This window comes from Pseudorca crassidens, chromosome 11 (genome assembly GCF_039906515.1).
Source record: "Pseudorca crassidens isolate mPseCra1 chromosome 11, mPseCra1.hap1, whole genome shotgun sequence".
Taxonomy (NCBI): Eukaryota; Metazoa; Chordata; class Mammalia; order Artiodactyla; family Delphinidae; genus Pseudorca; species Pseudorca crassidens.
The window spans coordinates 81,165,174-81,188,810 of NC_090306.1; the positions used below are offsets into that span (position 1 = coordinate 81,165,174).

The window sequence follows — 23,637 nt, forward strand, 5'->3', positions numbered from 1 at the left end:
ATTACTTCAGCAAGGTGCATAGCACAGAGTCTGACACCTGCCGGCCGGCTCTTCCTTCTGAATCTTCTCAATTAACTTTCTAGATCCCACTCCCTCCTTTATCCCCTTGGAAACTTACTCTATTGATTACTTTCTTTGTCATTAAAAGCTCTGTTTGGCTTCAATCTGGCTTCACATCAACTACTAACTGTGTGACTTTTGGCAAGATACCTAGCCTCTCGTTTTCTCAGTTTTCTCTTCTATAAAATGGAAAAGAGAACAATATCTACCCTCATACAGTTGTAAGGGTGAAAGGAGATCACGTATATAAAGCACTTAGTATAGTGTATGGCATATGGTTAGTTAATCGTGAGTTAAATAACTAATGAATTCATTAGATAATTCTTGTAGAAGCATAGAGTCTATGCCTGTATAAGTTATGGTGACTCACGGATATGAGTCAAGGAGCTCATATCCGTGTGGGGGAAACAGAGGAATAAACAAAACATTTCCATAATCTGTGATTAGCACTCTGATAGAGCTCTGTAAGAGCACAGAGGAGGGATGCACAGGCTGAGGGTCTCACATAGGATCCACAAAGGAGGGGTCATTTAGACATCTGAGTTGATCCTAAAAGATGAGTAGGAGTTTGCAAGGTGAAAAGGAGGGGAAGATAGGCAGTTGCTTATTTCAGCCTGTCTTTAGATTCTCTCCCCGTTGCATTTCTTTTAAATAATTAAAACAAAATTTTAATTGTGGTAAAAAACACATACCATAACATTTACCATCTTAACCATTTTTAAGTGTATGGTTCATCCTCATTGCATTTTATGTTTCTGCATTATATGTGGAAGCTCTTCCTGCTTCCTGAAAACGTGAAACTCTTTCATGCCTCAGTGCCCCTGGCTGTGCCTGCATTGTTTTTACCTTTACCCTTCCTTGTCCCACGCCTTCCGGACAATTAACCACCCTCTCTTCTATGCTGCCTCTGTTCTTTGTATGTATTTCTATTCTGTGTGTATCACAGTGCATTATTATTTATGTGCCTGTCTCCCTTATTACTGGACTCTGAACTCATTGACAGAAGGATCTTTATCTTCTTATTTTTGCTTTCTATGCCCCAGAACAGAGCCTGGTACATAGTAGATGCCCAAATAAGAATTTACGGAATTGACCTGAAGGACATTCCAGGCTGTAGGAGTCATATGTGAAAGGGCCTATTTGGGGACTGTGAGAAGGTTACTGTGTCTAGAGTGTGCATTGAGTGGAAAGCAGTTGGAGCTGATGAGCCTGAAGAAAAAGCTATAGAGTTACGTTTGGAGCCAGACTGAGGCAGGGCCTAACCCAAGAAGTTGAATTTTGTCTTATGGGTATAAAGAATCATAGGAAGTAAAATGTTAAAAAAGCAGAACTACGACATGGTTATAATTTAATTTTGACAGTTACTTTGGCATCATTGTATGAAATAGACTGCAGTAGGGGGAGACTGATGGCAGAGAAACCAAAGAAATGAGAGAGAACAAGGAACTTGACTAAGACAGCAGATGAAGGAATGGGAGAAAACCTTATTTTTTTTAATAGTGAATTGATAGGGTTCAGAGGCCATCTGGATGAGGAGGAAGAATGCATTGTTGAGGGACAAACAGAAACTGAGGAAGATTTTAAGGTTTGTAGTTTATGAAAGTGAATGACTAGAGCAGGTTGGGATAGGTGAATCCATGTTGGGGTGGAGATAGGGAAGGGAGGGAGAAGAGAGTGAGTTCAGGGTTAGACATATTAAGTTTGAGATGTCTGAAGGATGCACCAATAAGTTATAATACACAACTGGAAATAATAATCTGAAGTGTAGGAGAAGGTTGGGGTCACAAATACAGTGTTGAGAGTTGTCAGCAGATGGGGGTTGAAACTAGGAGGGCTGGATGAGATTTCCCAGGGATAGTGTATAGAGTGAGAAGGCAACCAAGGGTGGAACACTGGTCCAGGCAGATAAGGACCAGATAGAGAGGGAAAAGAATCAAGTAGGTGTTGTTATAGAAACCAAAGGATGAGAAAGTTTCAAGTGATTAACAATGTAAGACAACACAGAATGAGTAAGTCACATAAGATTTATAATAGGACAGTAATGCTGTCAAACAGGAAGGTGTTGGTGACTTGTGAGAACAGGAGCTGACGAAATGCAGGTATTGATGGTATAGTACTCTGTTTAGATCTCTTTAATTTTGTTAAGCCTATAATCATTAGTGCAGTGGTTCCCAAACCAGCAGGAATGTGAGAAGTCTGCAAAAGTTCTTTACATCTTACGTATGTGAAACACACCCTTCCTCTCCTCCCTTATGCTCTCCTTGGTTGAGAACCACTACAGTAAGGGCATGGAATATTGCCTTTTTTTTTTTTTAAAACAAAAGGTATAAATTATCTTCTTGAGAATATTCATTTATTTGCTTACTCAACAACATGTGTTAGTTAATAATTTTAATGTTTACGAAGCATTTGTAGTCTACAAAACACAACTGCCCCTTAATCAAACATTTAAGATCCTTCATACTATGGCCCTAGCCCACTTTTCCGGTCTTACTTTTCATTACTCTCTTGCCTATAGCCCTCATTCTAATCGAATGGGATGAATTCTTGCAGCTAGCCTTTATTCTAATTAAATGAACCCCCAACCTTTCCTGTTTCTGTACCTTTATTAATTTCAATAGGGAAATCTTTTCTCCTATATCTATCTTCCAAAATTCTACACGTCCTTTAAGATCTATTCAAGTGTCACCCCTAAAGTTGTCGCTGGAAGGGTATGGTCAAAGCGATTCAACCATTTGGAGCAGTGGAAGTGCTCAAGGTAGCAGCTCTGTTTGCACCTTTCTTGTAAAGACAGAACTTCAAAACTCATATTCAGTGATATTCAGAAAAGAGATGCAGCACCCTTCCCTCTGCTACCCTCTCCCACCTCACCAAGTATGAAGCCCAAAGCAGCCATTCCAGTTACCCATCTAATGGACAAGTTTACCTTCTTTGAGAAGTCATTCCTTATTTCAGCACAGTTGAATATGATTTCATCCTTTCTTTGAAACCCTCTAGTGCTTTAAAAATAACACTTCTTCTTATCGCTCTGGTCTCTTCTACTTTGCATTTCAGACAGTCAGAGGTTTACTTTTCTCTGTCAAACCGGTATGTAAATTCCTTGAAGGTGAGCATGGGTCTCACTCACCTATCCCCTGAAGGGTTTAGTGGAGGTAGACTTGGGTTCAACTCCTAGCTAAATTTTTACCTTTATGAGCCCCACATTTCTATTTTACCAGGTGGTACCGAGAGTTAAATGAGCCATAATGTATGTCCCTAGCACTTAACAGGCAATTAGCAGATAGCAAATTATGGCTGCTCAAAAAAAGACTGTTTTTGTTTGTTTTTATTCTTATTCCTCTTCTGTGAAGTCTGTCTTCTTGATCTTTCCCTATTTTCTATTGGATTATTGTTCTAAAACAGACTGTTAAATTGAATTAAAAGGCAGTGATAAAAGAAACTATTTACAAAGGACAGAGGAGGAAAACACCATAATAGATTTTGTTCGAAAGGATAACAATGTGTGTGTTTGTTTAAGGCAGCATTTATTTATCTGTTCACTTACTCAACAGACATTTAATGAGCATCTACTATGTGCTAAATACTGAACAAACTCCTAGGGATAAGACAGTCTTGGCCCTTAAAGAGATTCATAATTTAGAAGAACAATTATTACAAGATTAAAAAAAAACTTACCTAACACAAGAGAGAAGTAAACATTTTGCTTCTAAAACGCTGAATTTCTCAGGAGACCAGTTTTATTTTAATTCATACAGTTACGGTGATCACTATTTCCACATTAAATCCCCAGATATTTTTTCTTTTGGTTGGGCCTCATTATGAAAACATTAGGCATTTTCTCTTAAGATAGCAAAGCACTTTTGATTTTTCATTTGTTTTTAATTAAATAATTTGGAGGTATTATATAATATGTAACATGAATGTATCAAAATGCTATGACTTTAAATTAAATCCCATAATCCAGGATAAACATTTCATCATTTTGAGGTGACTAAACCAATAGTTACTGTATGATTCAGTTAAGTCAACTTGGTTCTTGACAGCAGACAGGGAGCCAGAAGAAAGACAATGTAGGACTCTCATCTATTATTATATGGTATTCCACCACCACCACCATTATCTTTTACTCTAATAGAAGATCCAATCCTTTCTAGGATTTGACCTCTCTGTACTGCCATGTATTTTATTTTATTTATTTAATTTTTAAATAAATTTATTTATTTTATTTTTGGCTGCGTTGGGTCTTCATTGCTACGAGCAGGCTTTCTCTAGCTGCGGTGAGCAGGGGCCAGTCTTCGTTGTGGTGTGGTGGGCTTCTCATTGCGGTGGCTTCTCTTGTTGCGGAGCACGGGCTCTAGGTGCACAGGCTTCAGTAGTTGTAGCTCGCGGGTTCTAGAGCGCAGGCTCAGTAGTTGTGGCGCACGGGCTTAGTTGCTCCGTGGCATGTGGGATCTTCCTGGACCAGGGCTCGAACCCGTTTCCCCTGTGTTGGCAGGTGGATTCTCAACCACTGCGTCACAAGGGAAGCCCTGCCATATATTTTAAAACCTACACACATTTCAGGAATGGCCAGAGAAGAATGTGATTCTATCACATGTGCTAGTGGATTTCTGTCAATGTGACTTTTCACATAATTACAAGATAAAAATACCATTTGGAAACTATGCAGAACTAGCTTCAGGCAGAAGGCCCTGACACCTTTCATGGCATACTTTTTCGGACTGCACACGGAGGCTTGCCTTGCATACCTATCTCTTGAAGTTTGTATAGCAGGCAATATCTGACACACATAATCTACATTTCTTATTTTCTTCCAAAATGCAAATATATTTTCTTCTTGCTTGGGGGGAAAAAAAAGTTTCTTCTTAGATTCTGGTTCAGGTTCTGATCCTCCAACATATATTTCTTTTTTTTTTAAATTTATTTACTTTATTAATGTATTACTTTTGGCTACGAGTCTTCGTTGTTGTGCGCAGGCTTTCTCTAGTTGTGGCGAGCGGGGGCTACTCTTTGTTGCAGTGCGCAGGCTTCTCATTGCGGTGGCTCCTCTTGTTGCGGAGCACGGGCTCTAGACACGTGGGCTTCAGTAGTTGTGGCACGCAGGCTTCAGTAGTTGTGGCTCGCGGGCTCTAGAGCGCAGGCTCGGTAGTTGTGGCACATGGGCTTAGTTGGTCCATGGCATGTGGGATCTTCCCGGACCAGGGCTCGAACCCGTGTCCCCTGCATTGGCAGGTGGATTCTTAACCACTGCACCACCAGGGAAGCCCCAACATATATTTCTTACCAATTGCTGATTCTAAAATGCAACCTAAGCACTTACTTTTTATGCATTCATTATGATGAACGTCAAATTAGAACCCAATTGCAGTGACATAAATCCTTGACTTCAGCTTTCTCCTTGTTAGACATAAAACCCAATAGTAAAGATTGAACTAACATCATATACTATTATTCTAAACTTATTTGTTTCATTACCACTTTTGGTATATTCAGCTGTGGTAAATTGTTCTTGACAGCCGAAAATTGCCTGGTAACCAGATATGTTTAGAAACTATGTGGTCTACCTAGGTAGCAAATCATTACTGGAGTAATTATTACCACTACCCCCCAAAAGAAAATTTGCCCTAGGCTGCTCTCACATAATCATATTGGCAAAGCAAAATTATTAAAAATGTCATTTTAATTCCTCACTATTGTCACAAGATTTCTTTAATAATGAAAACATCTTATTTTAAACAGTATGTTCTATACTGGTATGTCCTGTTATAAGAAAACATGACATAGTAATACAAAACTTCCAGAACAGATGAGATAGAGGAAATGGGTACTTTACAAAAGATTTCACAACAATTTTCCTTCAAATAATGAATTTAGATAATTGCTAAATGTTGTACAAATTTTACAAATATATATTACAGATATATATTTGTAATTACATCTATTTTGTGAAGTATTGTCCCTCCATAGAGCATGCACAGAAAAGAGGACATGAGCTGCTTTTCTCCTAGGAAACATAACTATTAATGAAGCAATGGGTGAACACGTTTTTAAATAACCTTGTGTATCTGTAAGGCTCTAAACTAATAATTGTTTCAATCACAAAGGCTGACAATAAATACAGCTGTCTGGAAAGTACTTGTAATATCTCAGGAAGACATAAAATAAAACAAAGGCAATGTAATAGAGTTGGTAAGGGCACAAACTTAGGAGTCAGACTAGAAGAGTTCAAATTCTGGTTATGAGGCTTATTCCTTATATGACTGTGAAATTAACCCCCTCAAGTCTCAGTTTTCTCATTCATGAAGGAAGAATAAAAATACCTAGGCTATAGAGTTGTTTGTGTGAGGACTAAATGAGATAGTGTATATGTGTAGCAATGTTTCAGGCATTTAGTGGTACCATATGCTTAGATAATAACTATTATTGTTATCTGGATGAAACATATTGGTTTTAAAATGTCCATCATTCATTCATTCATTCATTCATTATACCTTTACCAAAGAGTTCTTGAGCTTTAGTGTTAACATGAATTATGCTAGGGGCTGAAGATACAAAGACAAATACAGTCGTATCTCTTCAGAGAGGGAAGAGAGATATGCAAATAAATAATTACAGGGCAGTAAATGTTAAAACAGAGGTAGACCAGGGTGCATGGAAACACAGAAGAAAGAATAATAACTGCCTCATTATAGATATGGGTTGTTTTTTAAGGAAATTAATGATCTAACTGGCTTTCAAAATATGCTGAAATTCCTTGCTTTGCACCTGTGAGGAACTGGTGGCAAACAGCTTTCTTGACTAATCTAAATCCTATAGAATTAGGTTACTCTCTTGTTACATGTTCCTTTCTTTGCTTAAAAAACAAATTAATCGGCTATTACTTTCATTTTTTGGATCACAGTATGTTGAGAAAAAGTAGGGTATTATCTATGATCCTGCTGCTTATAGGGAGATACCCTGCCATGGAATGTAGGACAAAAGTCACAGCTGTCAATCTACATGAACATAATAAGCATGTAAACATGGGTACAAAATGGCCAGGAACATAATGGAAGAGTTATGGCTTCCTTTATTTTGATGGGGTTGCTAAAGCATTTGGTGGTAGAGTCGCAGGAGACCACTGCTGCCTTTTCATCTTTATTCCCACCTTCACTTGAGCTCTATGAGTCTTCACATCTTTCACTCAGAGTGATCCACAGTGCCAAGTGTGCAGCAGAAACAGCCTGCTGAGTTTAGCATCTCACCTTTTTTAAATTGCCCGAACTCCTTAGTATTACCTGATGGCTCTAGCTTTTGCCATTTTATTAGTAAAAGCTACACTTGGAGCAAAATACCCTGAAAGTATTTGCTCCTGATTTAGCTTTTCTAAAAACAGAACTCAAAGTTCAAGGCCCTCAGCTGTGAAAGAAACTGCTCGTCAAGCCCTTTCACCACTGCTCAGTGGCCACTCCTTCAGCTGCGCCTCCCAGCCTCCCACCATTGTTTTCTCCTGCAAAGGCCAAGGCCCTACAGAATTTCTGATGGAGAATTTTTAATATCAAAGCCATTTTGAAAGCTGTCCAGCTTCCTGCCGAGGTTCTTAGAAGGAACAGAAGATGACTTTGAGATGCAGCTCCAAACAGAAGGAGACAGTATGAACTGTCATTACTATATTAAGTGTGAAGTTAAATGTTAGATAAAATGAAGTCTTCTACATTTTTTGGGCATTATTTTCTCCTTCTACTATCAACTGGTTTTTTTTTTTTTGCTAGTGGATGGATAGCTACAAATAATAGAGAAAAAACTAAATGAACTTTACTCAAAGACAATATGGTTTTTACCCCTTTACTCTCCTAAGGAGCATCTTTTTATTCATCCTTTAAATGTTATATACATTGTATTCAAAGATAGCTTGTTCCACAATATTCAATATGTTAATTTCAAAAAAAATTACACTAGAATAAATTTAATAAGAAAATAATCTAAATTAGGATTTGCCTATCAGGTACTGAAATGTAATATCTCCTGAACTGTACATCACACACAAAAGAAAGAGATCCATTTATGCATGAGATCTATTCATTCTTGCCTCTATTAAATGCTTTTTAAAAATAAATATAAGGTATTTAAGTGTATTTCCTATCTGTCTTCTATACGCTTTTAAATGGGCAATGCAAATAAATACAAAAGTCATGCCCTTTAAAAATTTTTTTTAAATTCAATTGTTTGAATATACTCCCACTGAATTTTTATTTTATTTATTTACTTATTTTTGGCCACACCACGCAGCATGCAGAATGTTAGTTCCACTACCAGGGATCAAACTGTACCCTCTGCAGTGGAAGCACACAGTCTTAAGCACTGGACAGCCAGGGAAGTCCCAATGCCCTTTATTTTTAATGCTTCACTATGTGACCACTGCTCAGACCCTCAGTTTGATTTCTGTATCATTCCTTTCCTGTTTACTAGTTGTAACTGAGCCAGTTCCTATTTATTTCTGAGTATATCTAAGAGATCTTAGCAAGCTAAATAGCCGATTTTATATTCCTAGGTTGCTACTTTAGTTAAAATTGAAGAAAGTACTTTTGAGTGTACAGACAAATTTTACTATGGGAAAACTTTTTAGTATAATTTTGGACAATGTATTTTGCTTTGGAGAATTTGGTTTGATCATACACCATTATCTTTTTTGTTGAAGACAGTCTTCTATATTCCCAGGCCACTCAGGTACCACTCAGGTGCCTAGTTCCTAGCTAGGCATCTAGTGAGAAACTGGGGTCATCTCTAACTCCTTTTTCCTTTGGAGAAAGAATCCCTATTGACTCCATTTATCTCCATGGAACTGATGGGTTAGCCTCTGCTAGATTCTGTCATGGTACCCTTTTCTTCTTAATACTTAATGCAGTTTTTAATTTACATATTTACTTGGGTAAATTTATTTATAGTTTGTTCCCATGGGGTAAGGGACTGTTTTGTTGTATATACCGTGAATAGGATAGGGCTGCCACATGATAGGCACTGAGTAAATCCTTGTTGAGTTTTTTAAAAATGGATTAATTATAGCCAGTTAATAGATATTTCTTAATGACTGATGGTCTTCTGGCCTCCAATGTAATTTTGTTATGATTTTTCGCCTCATTGCTGTCTCCATAGTACATTGTGAAGGCCTAGAAGGTAGGGGCCATGTCTTTTCATCTCTGTATCCCCAAAACCTAGGACCATGACTGACCCATTTTCAGAACTTAATCTCTGTTGAATGAATGTGCCTCTCAATGAGCAACAACCAGGAAATGATTTTATGTTTTGATGAACCTCCTAAAAGGCTCATACTATTTCTTTTACAGGTTTTTAGTATCTTAGCATCATAGCATTGCAACACTAAGATATTAGAAACAGAACAAACACAGCAAATTCATAAAGAACTGAAATGGTCAAACAGAACAGAATATTCTGAATCTTCCCAGTGCAAGACTGTTCCCTGCATGAGTGCAAGACTGCTTCCTACATTTAATGCTACACTCAGTCAAGTACTGTTATTTATTATTTGCAAGAAAAGTTCTTTATTCTAACTCTGTGGGAGAGATTCCCCACCCCTAAATGCCTCTCACTGGCAGCAAAGCATTTTTTTTCACATTAATCAATCTGAAATTCCTTTCCTCACTTTCATCCAATTATATATAATTATGACTCATTGTTCTAGGTAAGTTAAATTATTCTTTGCCCCTCCCTATGTCCCCTTATACCTTTCAAGTATATGTAAAAAGTTGTTGTATTCTCCCTGAGCAGTTTACTAGTTGATCTGAGAATATTTATCTTCTTTCATATTTATTCATTAGTATCGCTCTTTTCCTGACTGTTTTGTTGGTCTATTTGAAGCACTCTCCATTTACCTTCACCTTTCTTATACTAAGATTCCTTAAGATAAATACAGCTCTTAAGATTCAAGAATGCAAGTGTGTGTGTGTGTGTGTGTGTGTGTGTGTGTGTGTGTGTGTGTATATATATATATATATATAAAATTTCCGATTATTTCTGCTTTTGTTTACTCATTTTGTTTTCGTCAGTTAGGTCACAGTATGGAATCAAGTTCTTCGGATCTTTATAGGTCTTTGGATCAAAGTCTTTGGGGTCAGACAAATCTGGGTTCAAATCTCTGCCTCTGACCAGCTGTGTGAACTTGGACAAATTATGTAGTCAATTTAAGCCTTGGTGTCCTCATTTATAAAATACAAAAGATACCACCTAACTTGTAAAGATTGCTAAATGAGAAAACTTATGTAAATTGCCCAGCACAGTGTCTGACCTATAATAGCCACTCAACAAATGCTAGTTCTCTTCTTTATACCCCATCTAGTTTTGTCTAGGCTTTCTGAGAGTTTAGATATTTTATAATTATTTGCTTGATTATTTAATGCTTCTTCTCATCAAATGCAGAATAGCATATTATTTATTTATTCAGTGAACTGTTCTGGAGACATTTTAGAGAATTCCATGACCTCTCCCACTTCTCTTCCAAAATTTGACTGACTTTTATTATTCATCAGTTCATAAAATGTCTCCTTTTTGTGGTGAATTTTAATGTTATTTAAGCTTTTTAAAGGATAGTCCTAATATGATTATTACATAATGATATATGTATTTTACCTAGCTCTTTCACTTCTTAACCTTCCGGTTTTACATCCTAGATTTTTTTAAAACTGAGATTAAAGTTTCCCAACTCTTATTGCCAAGTCACTGTTCTATTTAAAGTTTGCTTTTCAAAAACAGTTACTTCATATTGGTTCTATGCTGGAATCATTCACAGTTGCTTCCAAAATAAAACAAAGATGTCTATGTTGTTTATATGACATAAGATGACTTCATGTGGATTTGCTAAAACTACAATTTGAAAGAAAAAGCCCACTGAGCTACTCCTGGAAGAAATGTCAATGACCCTTGGGGAACAATTCTTTTCTGAGATGGACTGGAATACAGGCACAAGAATGAAAAATGGAAGGTGATATTGTGATAAGGTATTCTGGATTTTATTAATTTAACAATTATACTTCAAAGACAATTTGAAGGTAAAGAATAACCATGCTAAAGGTAGAATGAAATAGTTGTTAAATAGAGGTACAAGCAGAGAGAGACAGTGATTCTTCTTGCGACCATGTTGAGAAGGTGATATCTGAGTAGACTGTGAAGGATGGAAAGATGGTCTGCAGCAAGATAGTCACCCACTCAAGGCACTTGTATTTCCATCAGTTGAACAGTTTTCATCTAAGCCAGAAAGAAGAAAGAAGAAATAAAAAGCAAGAAGGAACACAAGAGAGATTTGAATGGATGATAGAACTCTTTCTTTACAGAGATAGCTTGCTACTTAGGGTAATGGTAACCAAGTAACCAGACACTATCTTGGTAAACATTTGGTTTAGGTTTTAGGGCAGAGGGACTAAGTTTATTTCTATTCACTCTCTGTTAAAAGGCAGTTGAATACATTTATTTTGTCTCACCAGGGAAGAAGGAAGGGCATGTCAGTTCTTCAAGAGGTTGTTTACTCTGACAGAGAATGAATGATACTTTCTTTTCCATTTGCTGATTTTTCTTTAGATGTAGAAAGAGACTATGCAATAGTCAAAAATATGTCTTGACATAAAAGTCAATTCATTCGTTGTAAAGTAACTAACTGGCTATTTCCCAAAAAGAGAACTAATTCTGTTCTATAAAGCATTTCTTCTGTTCTATAAAACATCTGTTTCAATCCACGTGTCCCACTAAAGGAAGGGAAATTTTCTATAGAAAAATGTCATGGACTAGCTGTCAATATTCCATACCCAATCAATTTCCCACCCGTTGAACATTTAACATATCCTTTGGTGTTAAAAGAATAGGGAAGCGGGGGAGGATGGGACTTCATGAAGTACTGGCTTCAATATTTATTTCAATACCAACATAACATACTTATACTAGTTTAATGCTATGTTCTGGAATATGTAAACATGGAAGTAAAAGCAAATTGTCAATGTAGTGATAAGCTAATTTTATTATAAATTCTAATCTCATTATAATAATTCACTTTAAAGTATGAGGTATTTATGGTAAATAAACCTGTACACTATGAGTAAGGGAGTCCTGTGAATGGAATTGCTTGGTATTTATTTTGAAACTGTTACATGAAAAACAGACATCCTAGAATTCTTCCAGAAATTTTCTTGGAGAAAAACAGAGGTTCTGAGTTAGACAGCCTTATGTGGGAGAAGATAATTGAATGAATGCTTACCAGCATTTATATCTATCATTGAGTCAGGAAAAACATGTCTAGCCAGAGTTTTAGTAATCCTTTAGGATTTTCCACCAGAGATATGGCTAATTCAGGGAGTGGATTAAGTTATAGATGATAATTAGCTCAAAATCTTTGATCCAAGGATGAAAGTGAACAGAGTTCACACTAGAAACAGGAATAGTATGTGTAGTGGTTCTCACATGCTAGCCTGGAGACCAAAAGGCTGAGTCAGAATCACCAATGATGCTTTTTAAAATAAAATACAAATTTCTGTCTCCATCCCTGTTGGAGATTCTGATTCAGCAGATCTAGGGCAGGGCTCTGAAATTTCATATTTCAGCAACTTTTCCCAAGTGATTCTGGTCCACATACAGGTTTGGGAACCAGTTACTAGATAGCAACAGTGCTTGAGATCAGATAAGGGGGCTGTGAAAGTGGAAGCCAGACTTTGTTCAAAGGAGAGAAACCATCCACTTTTGGCTTAGAGTCTGAGTTCCTGATATTAAAAATATATATATGGTAGCTTGAAATAGGCCATGGTGGGAATATTTATTTATTTATAATATTTATTTATTATTTATTTATTTGGCTGCGCCGGGTCTTAGTTGCGGCACATGGGATCTTCATTGCCACGTGTGGGGTCTTTGTTGCGGCATGCAGGATCTTTTAGTTGTGGCACGCGGGATCTTTAGTTGCAGCATGCGAACTCTTAGTTGTGACATGCATGTAGGACCTAGTTCCCTGACCAGGGATCGAACCTGGGTCCCCTGCATTGGGAGTGTGGAGTCTTAACCATGGACCACCAGGGAAATCCCCATGGTGGGAATATTTAAACCATAGAAATTGACCAGTGCTACAAATCAGGGCTTTCTCCCCCCTAGAAAGCCAGCGTGCCACTGTCCAGTAGGATTATTCTATTTTTAATATGCTTGCCATAGGAAAATCTACTTAGGTTATAGGCTACTAAAGGCACATAAGTGACTTTAAAGATTTCAAGTGAGCTACTCTAGAAGAAGCTTCTCTTTATTTATTTTTTTACACAGTAGGTTCTTATTAGTTTTCCATTTTATACACATTAGTGTATATATGTCGATTCCAATCTCCCAGTTCATCACACACACACACACACACACACACACACACACACACACACACTTTCCCCCCTTGGTGTCCCTACGTCTGTCTCTACATCTGTGTAGAAGAGACTTCTCTTTTAGAACAAAGAGACAGTATTCCTCCAAGTGTCTCAGTACACAGTGATAGTTATATTTCTCATGTATCTTAACAACCAGTTTGCGCCTCCATTCTGCTCTCAGCCCTAGATTCAGCTGGAGAGATTCACGTTGTCTCTTGTGTTTATAGACGTTAAATGCACTGTCTTTAAAAAAAAAATTTTTTTTTCTGAGTTGTAGAAATAAATTCAGTTTCAATGATCTCCACTAGTCTTAAAAAAGAACAAACAACATCTCTAAAATCCTCAGAAGTAATTTCTTGACTATGAAAATGTGTAGTTGATTGTTTGGGTCCCACAGTTGACTCTAGTTAAGGTTAAAATAAAGAGGAATTGAGAACAAAGATGATTTAATTTCTCACAGGAATAAATCTATTGGCTAGTAGATTTGGTTCAGGGCCCTGTTTATTCAGCTTTGGTGAACTTATGGCCATTAACTACAAGTGTACACATAAGGACCATAGTATTTAGCATGATGTTTGTCAGGAGGAAAAAAATAGCCTAGAACATCCATGGGGCCAGTAAGTCCTGAGTATTCTGTTCAATGTATAGTATATAGATTCTGTGAGGAAGAATAAACATCAATTCATTCCCTTTTCTAGATTATCTCGTTAAAGGCAACAAAGGCAATCATAGATTAGAAAGTAGGACAAACTTTGTATTTCAGCACTTTAAAAGGAAAAAATAAAAACAGCCACCAAGGAAGTATGGAAGGCATCTTTCTAAGGAAGCCTCCCCTTAATTGCCCTCACACCACCCCCACACTCTCCTTGAGGCACTTCATGTGTCACTTTCATTGCATTTTCCTCATATGATGGGGGGACATTAATACTTTTGTGCTTTTGTGAAAGTTAAGTGAGTTACTAAATATACAGCCCTTTGAACAGTGAACAGAAAAGAGTAGGCACTCAATAAATGTCAGCTATTACTATTATATCATTACCGTCACCACAGTGTATTGAAATGATCTGTTACTATAAATTTCTCCCCATCTAGAATGTAAGATCCTTTAGGGAAGACCTTTTCATCTTTTTCAGAGCTAGTGCTTACTGCAGTGCCTGCCATAGAGGAGATGTTTTTCCAATAAGTGCTTCTTTGGCTAAATTGAGCTATGATTTATAAACTTCGACCTGCTGTTTCAGGCTTTCAATAGTTCCAACTCCTGAGAAGACATAAACTAGGAAATAAGGGTGAGAAGGGTTTTGATACATCGTCACTGATAATCCAATAGACGGTAATTGTCCAGGCCTATTTAATATTATGTTTGTAATTATTTCACTGATAGAAATATAAAGTTTATTATTTCCTTGATAAACAGTTGTAGGCTCTAGCACTTAGAAATGAGGAGCAAACATACAGAAGGAATCTTCTAGGATATGTCTTTGTAAGTGACTCTTCATATAGATATGGCCACAAGACAATAGCAGTATTTCCCATGCATTCTGTAGAATGCTGGTCCTAAAAGATGCTCTGTAAGAAAAGCATTCTCTGATTAGATTTGGGAGACAGACTTCAGAGCTCTATAGGAGGTTTATCATGAACACTAGCATATTAAAAGCTCTGAGAAGGGCTTCCCTGGTGGCGCAATGGTTGGGAGTCCGCCTGCCGATACAGGGGACACGGGTTCGTGCCCCGGTCCGGGAAGATCCCACATGCCGCGGAGCGGCTGGGCCCGTGAGCCATGGCCGCTGGGCCTGCGTGTCCGGAGCCTGTGCTCCGCAAGGGGAGAGGCCACGACGGTGAGAGGCCCGCGTAGAGCAAAAAAAAAAAAAAAAAAAAAAGCTCTGAGAAATCCTGAAGAAAAGAAACCTTTGATTAATTCACCACTTCCTGAATTTGAAGTCTGTAGAAAAATTTCCCCGAATCTAGTTCCTATTAACACCTTTCGGAGTTAGTGTTCCATGAATCAAACTTTGGAAAATGCTATATCATAGAAACACATTCATCCAGATTTCCATTTTTTTCCTCAATAAATCTCTATGTAATTCATTAAAAAATCTAAGTCTATGTGCATACAAACAGAGATGCAAACTCTGGTTAATTTGGATGCTAAGGGAATAGTGGGATATTCTGTCTGGCTAACTAATTTTTTAAAATTAACTGTAGAGTGAATGCTAACTGCATTTAACCCTTGATGAAAAGTACTCTTCAGCATTCTCAAACTTTAATATAACACAACCACCTGAGAATTTTGGTAAAGCGCATGTTTGATTCAGTAGGTCTGGGGTGGGATCAGAGGTTCTGCTACTTCTAATCAGCAACTGGATGATGCCAGTGCAGCTGGTCTTTGGACCACACACTGAGTATCAGGTTACTTTTCTGCCTTGGTAAGCACAGTAGAGTAAATATAATAAAATTGTTACTTTGAATAACATTGTACATGCTGTTGATGGAACCACACACTGAGATAGTTTAAATTTTTAGAGATATCCACTTGTTTTCTTGATACTACCTTCCTCATAAAAGTAAAGTGGGACCCAATGGGCAGAAAAGTTGTAGCTCTAGCGATATTTCTATCAGCACTTAGCGTGAAATGTGGTGTACTGTAGGTACTTAATAACTGTTAAGTACATTAACCTATTTGTCATACACTTTATTATCAGCCTTGGTAACTGTAAAGGTGATATAGAGACACATCTGCTAAGGAGGGAGTTAATGATAAGAAAATATTACTAAATAAAAATGAAAATGTTGCCAAACATTGCCAATCAAACAGTATAGTATAGAAAATACTTGAAAGAGAAAAAAACTGAATGTGCTAATAAGTGGTGGAATTTACCCCTGGCGCAGAAAAGGGAAGGGAAGAACCAGAATAATGTTCTGGAAGAAGGTGCCAGTAAGAAAACCCATGCTAGGGAAGTGGACACAGGCATCTCTGCCCCAAACATATGCTGGAATAGTCATAAAGTGAATGGAGATACGCCTTCCTCAGGCAGCCTACCCAGGATCAAGGGTATGTCTAGAAAACGAAAAAAGGAAATACAGATCTTCCATACTAATCCATCCACCACCTACAAATTATGCTAAAAGGACTAAATTGGTACCAGTTATTTTCATAATCCCCCTACTTGGTGCAAGTATTGTGTACATGTTTTTAACTAGGAATGATTAGCAATATGAATTATTGGTAGTAGCTTCTAGCTTGAAGTCTTTCAGTACCCCAGATGCAGGGGAATTCTATAATTTAAGGGGTTGAGAAACTAATCCAGACAAGTATGTTACAATTGTCTTATAATGTTTTCTTCCTCCCTCCCTCCCTTCCCTTCTCTTTCTTTCTTTCTTTCTTTCTTTCTCTTTCTCTTTCTTTCTTTCTTTCTTTCTTTCTTTCTTTCTTTCTTTCTTTCTCTCTTTCTTTCTTTCTTTCCTTCTTTCTTTTAAATATATTAATGTGCTCTTCATGCAGTTTTCATTAAAATAGCTTTGATACCTTTGGTCTTCGGACACTTGGATATTGCCTATAAATATCAATTGGCAGGGTCCAGGTAATTATACTAAAGGTACCTATTGACTGATTATCATCTACTTGTGGATAGTTCAATCCACACCATCTCACTGACTGAGGCGTCCAAGATGAGGGCACCTCTAGCCAACCACCCATCTTCTCTATTTCTCTCATCCTCATACTCCTCTAATGTCCTCCCCCTCTTTTTTTGCCTCTATAACCATTCTGAAATTTTTTCAGTTCTTTGAACATGCTATAGTCTTTCTTCCTTCTGCTCCTTTTTAGCACTGGTTGTTCTCTCTGCTGGGAATATTCCTACCCATGTTATGTTGATTCCTATTAAACTTCAGGTCTCCTTAATCAAAAAATTAACTCTTGTTCATTGCCCCTCCTATGAGCTGCCCTGTACACTCTCTAAACAACACTGGTCATACTTGTGTGATCTAACACACACACGTATATACCACTAGTTGCCTATACACACATACACACATACATACACACACACACGTGTGTGTGTGTGTGTATATATATATATATATATATATATACATTTATATGCACATACACACACACTCATAAGCTCTTTAAAAAGACTGTGTCTCTTGCTCACTGTTATAATTCCCAAGAATTAGCACACAGTAGTGTTCAATAAGAATTTGTAGAATGAAAGAATAAGTTTTTTAAATGTCCTAATTTTGCTCAAGTCTACTGACCTTGGAAATCAAACACTATAATATGGAAAATACTGTCTCTATTGACATTTTCACAGGCTAAAAAATAATAAAAAGTTATGTGTTTTGTTAGTTTTAGCTACCTTCTCAAATTTTGCTTATGTTTTTATAGAACTGTAGTTTGGGGACCAAAAACCTATAAAGCCTTTTCGGCACAAGTCCCTAGAAGAGCTATATAAGTAGTGGGGTAACTTTTAAAATAATCTCCTCTTTCATGCTCTTTTTATAAAACTCTGAAGCCATGAGCCCTCTAGGATTTACATAGTTAGAGCTGGCAACCTTTTTACGTTTTGTAAGAATATGAGCAGTAGCTTGAACATAGAACAGTAACAAAACAAAACAAAACACAAGGTATTTATCTTGGCTCCAAGTCTGCCAATAAACCTTTCTATTTCTCTTTTTATTGGTAAGACACAGACATTTTAAAAAAAAGTCACAGTTTTAATCTTTTGTACATTTACTCACCTTACAATTTTATAAAGCTGCAGAATTTAAAGTTTGATTAGTAAAGTAAAATGCAGTGCATAATATGCAATGCTTTCAAATTAATCTGAACATTATATCAGTAAAATATATTTGAAATATATGAAACTTTCCTAATTAAATCACTTGGCCCCCAGTACCCTAGGGAATAAATACTAAAATCTTTAGGATAGCATACAAGACTCTCTAAAATCTAGCCCTAATCAATGTTTCAAAGTTTTCTTTCACTGTTCTTGTAGATCTTCTACTTGTTACTCTAATGAAAGTGACCAGCCATTTGCTATACCAGAACATAGGAGATACTTGAATGTTAGTTAGGTATTAGAAACTGGGTTTGTTTTAACCAATGTAAGTAAAATTGGGGGAACCTTCAACTAGACCAGTGTTTCTCAAACTTTAGCTTGCATCAGAAACACCTGGAGGGCTTGGAAAACTCAGATTTCTGGGCTCCACCCAAAGAATTTTTGATTCAGTTGGTCTGGGCTGGAGTCTGAGAATTTGCATTTCTAACACATTTCCCACGTGATGCTGTTGCTGATGGCCCTGCAACCACACTTTGAGAATCACTGGTTTGCTTGTTAACTTCAACTAAGTTAAAAAAAAAACAGAAAACCCCACAAACTTCCAGTTACAAGATAAATAAGTTTTGGGGTTGTAATGTACAACATGATAACTATAGTTAATACCATACTGTATATGTGAAAATTGCTAAGAGAGTACATCATAAAAGTTCTCATCACAAGGAAAAAAACTGTAACTATGTGAGGTGATGGATGTTAATTAAACTTACTGTGGTGATCATTTCACCATTATACATATACTAAATGATTATGTTGTACACCTTAAACTTATACAATGCTATATGCCAATCATTTCTCAATAAAACTGGGGGAAAATAAAAAAAAATACTGCATCTTGTCACTCCTCATTCCAAATCTCTGGCACCTTGGATCTTTCTTAACTTGTTTTGGTGATAAAAGCACTTATCACCTTCTAACATACTATATATTTCACTTATTACTTATATTTATTGTATGTCTTCTCTGCTAGAATATAAGCTCCTTGAGCACAGGGGTCTTGGTTTTGTTCCTGAACACATCCTAAGCCCTTGGCACATAGTAGGCACTCAATGTATATCCATTGAATGAACGAATGAATGAATGAAGGAATGAATACATTAGGTACTTTGTACAACATACTGTTTCAAGTCAGTGCTATATAACAGTATCTTTTTGAAAATGTTGTCTGTTGCTATACAAGACAGTTACAAGTATCTAAGTTACTCAATGACAAATGAATTTCCTTTCCTGTTTCATCTGCTCGTTAGTCCATACATTCTTATTTTTAGACATTTCTACTAGTGGTCTGAGGATGTGGAATACACACATACATATCTATTTAAATATATCCTGTACAAATGGTGTTAGGGCTGAATATATTCTAGATTGAAATTTCATAAGCAGACCCTTCAGTCAGCACATGGAGTTAAGGAAACTACATTTTAGTCCCTAAGGTACTGTGGATTTTAAAGAAGTAATTATCTTTGACATAAGGTATATTTAGTCAATAAAGAGTAGAAACTCTATAGTATTATTTCCCACTGTCTTTCTTATAGGACAACAGTTATTATAATACTAGTTTTCATTTCTTGGGGGCTTACTATATGACAAGCAACGCGCTAAACACTCCACATACTTTAGCTTATGTAGTTCTCATTACAACCCTGTTGGGAGAAGGAAATCGAAGTGCAAAGAGCTTCAACAGCTGGCGTAGGATGACACGGCCGTAAGGGGCAGGGAAAGCTTCTACTCTAGATCTGTTTGAAACCTATTAAAATGAAAGTCTGAGTACAATAAGGAGCAGGAGTAAAACAGAATTCTTGGAGAAATGTTATGACGTAAATCCAAATTTGGGGCTCAAGGTTGAAAGGGAGCTGTTGCACATTCTATCTTCCACAGTCTAAGAGAGAAAGCTTGTAACAAGGAAGACCACTCATATTTCATGTAGGTATCTCCTGCTTGAGGTTAAAACTGTATTTTCAAGAGCAATAGAATTTTTCCTTTAAATTAAAAATGAACCCAAGATTTTAAATGATTGTTTCCCATTGTATTGCTCCTTTCCTGTCACTGTTTTTGATCTAGAACATGGAGTCCTTGGCAGGGAAAGGAAGGGCATGATCATTCATCTCCATTAACAGTCTTGAGTGGTTTCTGTTATCTAATAATTTCTGAGTTGACAGACGTGGAAATGCTCATGTAGTTAAATGACTATTCATCCACACTGGACTTCTACTTAAGCTCTGCATATATCTTTCACAGTCATGTTTCAGGTAATGTCTCATTAATTGAGCAGATCTTTGAAGATTCTACTCTTTTTTCAAATAAACCTCTTCTTGGAGTTATACCAACAAAAAAGCAGAACCATTCTGTAACAGTTTAGTATTTGGGGGGAGAGTAGGGAATTATTGTTATGTTCTAAATTTATTGCTACATTAGAGCAGAGTCAACCAAATTGCGTTCACAATGAAACCAAAACCTGTCATTTTTCAGGTGTTCAAATTCACTGCAGAGATGAACACTAGAGTGACCCAAGTGCAGATAACCACTCTTTCTTTCGTCTATTTGAGTCCATTATTGTCTGCGTCCTACTCATATGTTTGGTCTTAAGATGATCTTAAATATATCTCCCTCTTCATCATTCTTTTTTCTCTCTTATTAGACATCTTGTTTTCCAAAATGTGGTGCTATAGGAAACAATTTTACTTCATGGAGAGTAAAGGACATTGTCTTTAAGAATATTATACTGTTTCCACCTAACAGATTGAAAATTCTTACCCCTTATCAATGAAGTTAACTGATGGGTGTGAGTGGATTGTCTGAGAATTTCATGACTTCTCTCCCATGCGTGAGCAAATGAAGGATGGAGAGTCATCTCTTTTGTACAAATCGACCTTTTTTTTTTTCCAGTAACCATTAATTCACTTACATTTGCAAGCATCTGGGGCAGAGAAAGGTCTTCGGAGGTCCCGGTAGAAGCCTGGCTTACATCGTTGGCAATGCTGACCTTCTGTGTTGTGCTGACAGTCATTGCAGACGCCACCACTACGATTCCCTGATGCCTCCCACACATTAATGTCAAAGTGACAGGCATCAGCATGTCCATTGCACTTGCAGGCTGGGAAAAAGAAGCATGGGAGGAAAACAAAGAATTAAAAATAAAATGACAGGTTCTCTAATATTCAGGCAGTTAAAAGTAGGGTAAGCTGATTCCTAATTTTTAAAAATTTAGTTTTTCACATTCAGAGACAGAGAGAACAGACTTGTGGTTGCCAAGGGGGAGGGGAGATGGGGAAGGGACGGAGTGGCAGTTCGGGGTTAGCAGATGCAAACAATTATATATAGAATGGATAAACAACAAGGTCTTACTGTACAGCACAGGGAACTATATTCAATATCCTGTGATAAACCGTAATGGAAAAGAATATTTTTAAAAGAATGTATATATATGTACATACATCTATCTGTATGTATAACTGAATCACTTTGCTGTACAGCAGAAATTAACACAACATTGTAAATCAACTATACTTCCATTAAAAAAAATTTAGTTTTTTGAGTAGTATACATTTTCACAGTACAAGATTCAAAACAGTATAAAAACATTTATACATTAAGAACTCCTTCACCCCATTTCCTCTGGCCTTCAGCAGCTGCTTTCCTTTCTTCCTTCCTTCCTTCTCTTTCTCCCCTCCTTCCCTCCCTCCTTCCTCCGAGCCTAGAAGGAACCTTCTGGTGGACAGGGGTTAGTAACTTGGCAGATAGATTGATTTACCTTTCATGAAGTACTATTCCTCAGCTATTGCTGTACTGGTGAGTACGAGGTAGTCTCCTATAGAAGCCTTAATTTTCTTATAGAAGAGGCTTGCAGAGTTTCTCATATAACAATTTCTCAAAGGCATTTCTAAGATTATCAGTCAATAGTGCCAAGTGACAAGTCTCTGTGTTCTATATGTGTTTAGATATGCAGCTGGTTTCGGTGGAAAGGGCCAGAATGGCACTCTAGGAATTTAGGAGAAATTCTTTAGATTCTCTTGATGAGTGATTTGAATAAGGATCCAGACTTTTTTCTGGAGGTCAACTGCATTTGAAAATGTTTGTGCTATTGTTTTTCATTGTTTCCTTGATGTGTTATGATACTTTGACCAGACTCATAGTCTTTAAAAAGCATATGGTAAGATAATTTAAGAGTTATGCTTAGAGGAAATCCTTTACATTTCCTAGAAACTAAAATAAATCAGTTATGATTCCAAATTATGTAAGGGAAGAGACTTCTCACAGTTTTACCCACTGTACTTGCCTTTAAATCCTAGTAAAACTGAAGTCTGTGAGTGTAAACATTGTTAAGGCCATGTGTATTTCTCTGTGCATGTGTATTTCTATTTCATGTATATTTCATTTTGAATTGCAAAGAAAAAAAATGATTCATGTTCCCATAGTTTTTACCCTTCTATCTAATCTCCAACCTCAAACCCAAAGTTAGCCATGGCAATGTTAGTCTCATTCTTGACGAACTGGCTTAGTTTTAAATCTAATTTGTCACTACAAGTATCATAAGTGAAAAGAAAGGCATTATGGTATTAAAGGAAAAAAAGCATTTAATTTGGAGTCTGAAGAGCAGGGATCAAGTCCTGACTCTATCATTTACTAACTTTGGCAAGTTACTTAATCTTATTGAGCCTCAGTTTCCTGATCTCTAAAATGGGATTAACACCACCTACTTTATAGGGTTGTTTTGAGAACTGAATTCAAGATAGCTATTTTCATGATTATAATTCAATATCTCAGCTATGATGGTAACTGCACATTCTAATCCTCAGTTGCTCTTGCGTCTAGCCATGTTTTATTATGTCAAAGTCTCAGGGAGGGTGCTTAGGTCCCACATAGTGTCCTAGCAAATGGGCAACACATTATTGGCAAAATAGTATATCGGTGATTTTGCAAGCAGTAATTGTTTCCAAATGGCTGAAGTTACAGTGGGCAGTGATATGGTTTATGTTTGATATGGGCTACTACCTTATATTGTGTTTCTAGAGACAACAAGGAGTCCATAGATGTTTACTTTACAAAGAAGGCTTTGAGTCTGTGGTTTGGTACTTACTTCTGCACTCTTTTGGAGACCCTGTTTTGCCATCAGCTGCCTCCCAGGGGCGGTCATTGTATAAAGGTGCACAATGTTGGCAGTGGGTGCCTGCCGTGTTGTGCTTACACATACACTTTCCATGGACCTGCAAACAAAAATAAGTAAGCACTATGAGCACAAACAGTGCTAGGAAAGAACACTCTTCCCACAACCTCATCTCATTGGTTGGCTTTAGCCATATGATATTCATTCATTTTTGCTGAGAAGTTAGTCATCAAGATGAAAGATCCTTTCTTTAGTTTGTCTT

General features: G+C 37.0%; 1 protein-coding gene across 4 annotated transcripts in view; it reads right to left on the reverse strand.

Annotated features, from left to right (window-relative positions):
- NTN4 (netrin 4) overlaps positions 1-23,637 on the reverse strand; it is a 107,313-nt gene that overhangs the window by 18,869 nt on the left and 64,807 nt on the right. For all 4 annotated transcript variants that reach the window (XM_067697593.1, XM_067697594.1, XM_067697592.1 and 1 more), the window contains 2 exons: positions 23,349-23,475; positions 21,177-21,365 (listed from right to left, as the gene is read on the reverse strand). In XM_067697593.1, coding sequence (XP_067553694.1) covers positions 21,177-21,365; positions 23,349-23,475 — 316 coding nt within the window. The remainder of the gene's footprint in view (positions 1-21,176; positions 21,366-23,348; positions 23,476-23,637) is intronic.